Consider the following 7,318-nt stretch of genomic DNA (forward strand, 5'->3'; position numbering starts at 1 on the left):
TATTTTATATTATTTTATATTTTGGTTTATGGGTTTAGGAATGAGGGAATGGATTCATTCCCAAACCTTGTATTTGGTTGATGGGAATGGAATCAAGATTTTGGAATGAAACAAAAAAATTTGGGTATGGATGAAACTCACCCCATCCCTTGGGTTTTGATGGAATAGGAATGTGAATTAAGTTTTAGACAAAAATACCCTTAGTATATTTGTTCAATTTTTTTTTTTTAATTTCACACTCTATCTTCTTGTTCTCTCTCATAATATTTTCTCTCTCCTTAGTTTATCAACATACTTTCTCTCTCAATATACTTTCGCTCTCCTCATTCTCTCTCATCACACATTCTCTATCATTTTCTCTCTATATTCTCTCCTATCATACACTTTCTCTCCTCATTTTCTCTCTCTTCATTATCTCCCATTACACACTTTCTCTTTATTTTTCATCATACTTTCTCTCTCATCATACTTTCTCTCTCCTCAATCTTTCTTAACATACTCTCTCTCCTTATTTTCTCTTATCACAGTTTCTCTCTTTTCATTTTCTCTCATCACACTATCTCTTTATTTTCTCTAATCATACTTTCTCTCTCATTATACTTTCTCCCTCCTCACTTTTTCATTTCCTCTCATAATACTTTCTCTCTCTTCATTTTTTCCATCTCTCTTTCTTTCTCATCATACTTTCTCTCTCCTCACTTTTTCATTTCCTCTCATAATACTTTCTCTTTCTTCATTTTTTCCATCTCTCTTTCTCTCTCAGCATACTTTCTCTCTCCTCAGTCTCTTATTTTCTCTCATCATACTTTTTCTCTCTTTATTTTTTCCCATCACTCTTTCTCTCTCATCGTACTTTCTCTCTCCTCACTCTTTCATTTTATCTCATAATACTTTCTCTCTCTTCATTTTTCCCAACACATTTTCTCTCTCATCACACTTTTCTCTCTCATAATTTTCTCTCATCATATATTTCTCTTACATTCAACTTTCTCTCATCTAATTTTTTCTCTTATTTTCCTGTAAAGGTAAAAAAGGAAATTTAGATTCATTCCGATTGAAAATATTTAACTAACCAAACATCATTTTAAGAATGATACTCAAGCTCATACTCATTCCCATTCCATAATATTATGATACCCATTTTCATTCCGATTCCTAGGAGAGAACCAAACGCTCTAATTTAGAGAATTATTATGTATCAAAGGAGAATAGATATGATAACTAATGTAAATTTTTTTTAACTATTCTATCTAAAATTTAAGATAAAATTTTTATATAGAATAGCTGAGGTAGATTATCTTAAATTATACACACTTCAGGTCATATTTGTTTAAGTTGGTGTTTTGGTGGTACGGAGGTTTTGAACTAAATAAATTCAATTCAAGTTAGATAAAAATCGATGGGTGAGAGATCTTAATCGTTCTCGAAGTCGAAAAATATAGTAATTTGCCGCCTCTCTCTCGCTATCGGCCGCCGACTGATGGAATCCTTGCCTCCGCCTTCGTCTCCGCCCACATCGCTGCCGACGCCTCGCTCTTCACTCCCTGAAAACCCTGTTTCACTATTCCAACAGCAACCACTCCCTCTACCGTCGCCTCCGCCGCGCAGGAGGCCGAGGCGGAAGCCAGTCGCCGCTGCAGAGGTCGCCGAAGCGCGATCGTTTATGGCGTCCGCTCAGCCGGCAAGAAGAGGGAAAATAGGAGCTTCTTCAACCGCCTCGAGGAGATCTCGAGTGAAAATCCCTAAACCGGAGGAGGAAATCGTTGGGGAGGGGGCGACTGATGTTACTCACGGCAATGATGAGGACGACGATGTTGGAAGAGCAAAGAAGAGGAAGAGGGGTAAAGAAAAGGTTGCTTCCGTGGAAACCTCGACATCTGTGCTTCTCGTTCCCAATTCCAGCCGTTCCCATTTGGGTGCGACGCTGGCTTTCTCCTCCCTAATTTTTTTCCGGTGTTTTTTAGGCTTGACATGTTCAGTGGATAACTCAGTTTTCTTTTGCCATCTTCAGATGCAGATATCTCCCACGATGATCCGTTTGTTGGCGAAAAAGGTTCGTTTGAGCGATTTGTCGAGTTGATCATGTGGAAAGATGTTGCAAAATCCACCCTTTGGTTTGGATCTGGTTCGGCTTTCTTCCTATCATCTTTTTGCTCAACGGACTCAAGATTTAGGTTAGTTTAACCACAGTGATAACGAGACTCTCAACAAGTCATATTCCGCTTCGAGGATTATCTGTGCTTTCTTTTCACTACTGAATCTTTGCAGCGCCCTTTCAGCCTCGTCTCACATTGGTCTCTTGGTCGCGAGCATCGCCTTTGTCAAAAATACAATATCTCAGAGGTGAGTATTGCAATGTCTTCTCCAACCCACGTTAATTGAGGATCCATTCCACATAAACATGCATTTATCTTCTATGTTGCTGAGCAAGTATATTAATATCACAGTTTGTTCATATTCCTGTTGTTCAATGTATATTTGAGAAATTGGAAGTATGATTCTAATGATACGCAGGCAGAAATGTACCACTAGAGCATACTTCCAATTGACAGAAGATGACATCCTTTGTGTTGCTCGAGTTGTTTTGCCGGCTGTTAACACATTCCTAACCAAGGCCCAAGACATATTTTCTGGTGATCCATCATGGACTCTTAAGGCAAGTCTCAATTTCTGTCTTCCTTGTCTTGTTTATTATTTTCATAAGCAACATACGTGGCTACTGATTGATTCTACATATGCATATCTAATATTTCATCTTTTGCATGTGCCTCATATTCATAGCCAGCCGCATATTGCTTTAAGTTTAATTAGCTGGAGAAAATCAAGTTATTTTGCTGTGTGATTTTATTTCTTTGGAAAATAGAATTAATAAAATAAATAATTGATTATTTTTTATATTTTATGAAAATGTGAAAAATGAATAAAAGTGACGATAGAAGAGACCTCCTGGCAAAATGAAAATTTGTCTATAGGAAAAAAAGGGAAATCATCCTATATAAGTCTTAATGTGAACTTAATTGAAAAAAACTTTAGCACTAATGAGTTACTTATTTCAACCAAGCTATTTGAAACTAATGAATCATAAGATAGACACTGAGTGGTAATCAATGTCATTTAGAAGAAAAAATGTTTGAGCAACCAATCAAATGTCATGGTAAAGATATTTGATTTTTTTGCCATGTTGATTTTTTTGGTGGAACACACACACACAATCTGGTTTTGGTCAAGGTCAATGTGAGTTTTTTCAAAGCTGGGACATGAAGTCGGATTTTCTAAGCACTCGACTGGAGTTGACCAGGTTTTGTAATTATCAAGAAAACTCCATTTTTCATTCTGTTTCTGACTAATCTAAATAGGTCATTCCTATATAAAGGTGCTCGTAGAAATGCCAGACCCACACACTTATAGAGCTAAGACACATCAAATGGTGTTTGATTTGTAAGTAGACTGTTTTTTCATTTGTTTTCAGCGAATTCATTTGCCCTGATATAGGAGAAAAAGAGAAGATGCTTCATTCATTTGGGATTAAGATTATGAGAAAGATTTTTATGTCAACAATTATCTACTTCATCTACCACTAACTGTGTTATTAATCCCTTGGAAAGATGTTCCTTCTGTACCACAACTCTATAAATATTGTAATAGAGAGGGGAAATTGCCACACAAAATAATAAAGGCTACAAACAAAAAGCTATATGTTCTCAGGATACTAGTGGGTGGCAAACGCCTCTATCTACTCATTTATAAACAGTGTCTACCTCATTTTTTACAGTAAACAAATTAAGACACTATCTATTGGCTCTAAATTAAATTGGTCTCTAGAATTGAGCTGGCACCAATAGTTTAAAATTTCGTACCATGTCAAGCAAAATTTGTCGTTCCGCCCTGCACATGCACCGTTGGCACTGCGGGAACGTGGCGACCTCCGCAACCTCGCAGAGGTCTCTGTGGGATCGCAGTGCCTCCGCGTTTATGATTTTTCCCCCTTTTTCTTTTAAAAAACTATTTTATTATTTTTGTATTTTTAAAATTTTAAGTTAAATTTTTTATTTTTAGTTAAATATATTTTGTATTTAAAACATATCGAAATCATACTGATATGATACCGAAACTATATCGTTTCGATCGTAAACCGAAACTCCAATACGAGTCGAGATTTTAAACGATGATATCTAATGACTAGTTCAAATCTTATACAGAATTAGTAAATGTGTTTTTTTTTTCAAGGAACGTGAAGTGGTGTTAATGATACCATATTCCTCTTTTTTGGGCTAAGTTCTCTATGTATAGAGATGTTGCAGCATTATGTTTAGTCAATGTTAAATCTGATGATGTAACTAGTTGTAGTGGGAGGATCAGAACAACAGGAGATTTGAGTCATGACAATTTATCATGAAATTCGAAATTAATAGGAATCCCTAGGTAGCCATTGACACAAAAGTAAAGTAAATACACGTGAAGATTATTAAGGTTAATTCACCAGTCCAAGCTAGTCATCCTTATTTGCAGACTCAGCTGCAGGCTGTTAAAGCTCATCATCAGACAATAATGCTTCAATTTTCATGCTAGTCACTTGCTTCTACTGATGGTTCAACCAATATTTGTATCTGTGTTTTGCCCTCAATAGTTATGTGATTATTATGAGTAATCAATGATAGTTATGCTTCTCAAAAAGATTACTACTTTTGCATGTGGAATTTCAGAGTCTCTTCACAAAAGTACCGCATATTTTATCTTTGTGACTACTAATAAATTCTGTAAAATTAGGATCTTTTTTCATTTTGATAAAATGCACTCTCTCTCTCTCTCTCTCTCTCTCTCACACACACACACACACACATATATATAGGGGTGATACCCTGCACACACCTGTGGCCGCCCACGCAGGGTGCCCGGAACACTTCCGGGTGGCCCACTGCACTCAGGCGCCCAACATAACACTCACCTACACATGATTGTTAAGAATTTATTTAAATTCTCTTTTCAGATAAACAAATCATGTCAGTCTTTTGACAATGGCTGTATGCACATCAACATTACATATGCCTGCTGATGGCATATGGACCATGTTATTCAACCACAGATCACCAAATATCATATTCTTTGGTTAAAGCTCGGTCTTGTTCCAGCAAATTTTATCAACTTGACCATTTTACTGCCTAACAGATAGTGCCAGTTCTTCTCCTTGGTGCAAACTATGGCCACCTAATAACCTTTTGGAGGCTTCTGGCAACTGGTAAAGAGTGATGATATAATGTCTCTCTTTCCTGAGGATTACTAGCACTTGCACTGGATTATAACTGTTATAAAAAATGCAGGCTTTTTTGCAACCTTCACATTACCCAAATTATACTGTCTCAATACACCACAAATACACCGAACAGGTATTGATATTCCAGTAAAAACCATATTAATTTTGTGTTATCTTAATACCAATAATTTTCAAAGTAATAGATAGTTATTGGTGAAGGTTTCTTCTTGTATCAAGTATCACTGTTTACTTATTATACAGCTGAGAATGCAGCACACTGGGTACTGGAGGCATGGAATTCTTGCCGTAGGAAGAAGTTTATTGCAGCATCAGCAGCCACAATATTATGGAACTTTTTTAGTGCAAAGACACGCTTCTTTGCAGGTACTGCAAATAGTTGCTTCTGTTTGTTTTTTTACTGATGCGTGTTTGTTGGATACTAGTATACATATTGATTGCCTAAGAGATTGATATGTCATCTGCCCTTAAAGACATTTCCCTTTACTGACTGTAAATCGGTGGAAACACAGCATTTATCTTCATTGTGATGCTTCGCTATCGCCAACAAGTCAAGCAAGAAGAAAGTGGAAATGAAGGGAAGGAATTAGAGCAACCGCAAGGAATGGTGGTAGCTGGAGAAACACCACCTATGATGCAACTTGATTGAGTAGATCTAAAGTCAGGAGCTACTTAATCCAGGCAAGCACTAAAGATCTTCTATTTTGACAATCTTAAAAGAATTTTCGTCTTCATACGGATAGTTGAAATAGTAGGCATATGAAAGTATATAGCTTTCAGGCAGGATAGCGGATGGGAAAATATCAGCAGATTTTTAAACTTAGAAGTATTACATATTATTCCTTTATTTTTATTATATAGTTCATATTTTACTACATATTAATTCAATATCTATTATTTGTGATTCTCATTTTTATCCTCTCAGGCCATATCCTCTCGTCCATAAAAAAGTGGACCAGCGATGGACCACATACAATTGTGAAGGGATCACAATTAATTGCGGCCGAATAGTGGCCACAATCTGATCGCAATTGTAAGTTGTGGACAAGAGGATCTGTCCTCCGCTGGATTTGAGTCTCTCTCCAATAAAAAATTACAAATTGATCCGCAATTGATTGTATTATGGTTTACTCCTTAAAATATATAAATTCTTATTTTCACTCTTTTTCCTATACAGCTTGCTAATTAACTATATCTAAATGTCGGCTCTATATTGTTGTGATTTCTATTTTGCTCCATATGATCAAATTTAGTTGCCACAAAATTACAAATTGATCCTTTGATATTTATATTTTTTATTTTTATCTCAATAAAAGACATAATGTAGAGGTTATAATTTACCTCTAAATTTTTTTTATATGTCCTGTCTTAATTCGCGATGGATGATTATGACATCGTGCCAATCTCTCAAGGCTTCAACTGACAATCTAGCAGTCTCAATTTTTTCCTGTTGTCGATAAGTTATATATTGTACACGATCCTTTGTGCACTTAGCATTGACATCCCATATATGCACTTACCTCTCTCACTTAACTCAGGGTTCAATATCACTTGGTTCAAACTGGATCTCAAAAGAGGTGCAGCAAAAGGAGGTATCAAATAGTTTAAGGCATTTAGAGATCAGTGATGAGTGCAGACATCGGATGAAGATCAGAGACTTACAAGCTATATGAGGCTGAGATTTCGAAGAAAATTAACTCAAGAGTCACGCAAATAGACATCAATTTGTTCATCTTGTGTAATGAGCACTGCGAACCAAGTTGCTGTAATGAATTTCCATTTTCCTTCTTTACCTCAATGTAATTACTTCAAATTTGCATATTGCTTTCTCATTGTTATCATATAGGTTATGCATTGTCATAGTTTAGTGTATCAAAGGGTTCATTGTGTTCTATTCTTATTTAGAAAAAGAAGCATGTGGTAACCGGAAGGCTTCAAGCCAGCCATGACCTGCTCTGAGCTGTTATGATTTTGACTGTATCCAGCATGGTCAATGGTTGATGATTAGGTCCGACTCAATTATTGTTAAATATGTGAATGGAGAAAAGG

At 36.2% G+C, this 7,318-nt stretch overlaps 1 protein-coding gene across 1 annotated transcript; it reads left to right on the plus strand.

Moving 5' to 3' along the window:
* The first annotated feature begins 1,404 nt into the window (after window positions 1–1,404).
* LOC121975266 (reticulon-like protein B18) lies at window positions 1,405–7,094 on the plus strand. Its single transcript, XM_042526822.1, has 9 exons — window positions 1,405–1,916; window positions 2,012–2,174; window positions 2,269–2,343; window positions 2,515–2,656; window positions 5,167–5,236; window positions 5,319–5,384; window positions 5,513–5,635; window positions 5,782–5,950; window positions 6,808–7,094. The coding sequence occupies exons 1-8, from the start codon at window positions 1,481–1,483 to the stop codon at window positions 5,916–5,918; spliced, it is 1,212 nt and encodes a 403-aa protein (XP_042382756.1). The 5' UTR covers window positions 1,405–1,480; the 3' UTR covers window positions 5,919–5,950; window positions 6,808–7,094.
* The last annotated feature ends 224 nt before the right edge of the window (window positions 7,095–7,318 follow it).

Source organism: Zingiber officinale, chromosome 4B, assembly GCF_018446385.1.
Source record: "Zingiber officinale cultivar Zhangliang chromosome 4B, Zo_v1.1, whole genome shotgun sequence".
Taxonomy (NCBI): domain Eukaryota; kingdom Viridiplantae; phylum Streptophyta; class Magnoliopsida; order Zingiberales; family Zingiberaceae; genus Zingiber; species Zingiber officinale.

What these genes read in the sequence shown, in the direction of transcription:
- LOC121975266 (XM_042526822.1), top strand. Translation starts at nt 1,481, where the DNA reads ATGGAATCCTTGCCTCCGCCTTCGTCTCCGCCCACATCGCTGCCGACG. An exon ending in TTCCAGCCGTTCCCATTTGG is followed by an intron (nt 1,917 to 2,011) that starts GTGCGACGCTGG and finishes TGCCATCTTCAG; the next exon opens with ATGCAGATATCTCCCACGAT. An exon ending in TTGGAGGCTTCTGGCAACTG is followed by an intron (nt 5,237 to 5,318) that starts GTAAAGAGTGAT and finishes TAAAAAATGCAG; the next exon opens with GCTTTTTTGCAACCTTCACA.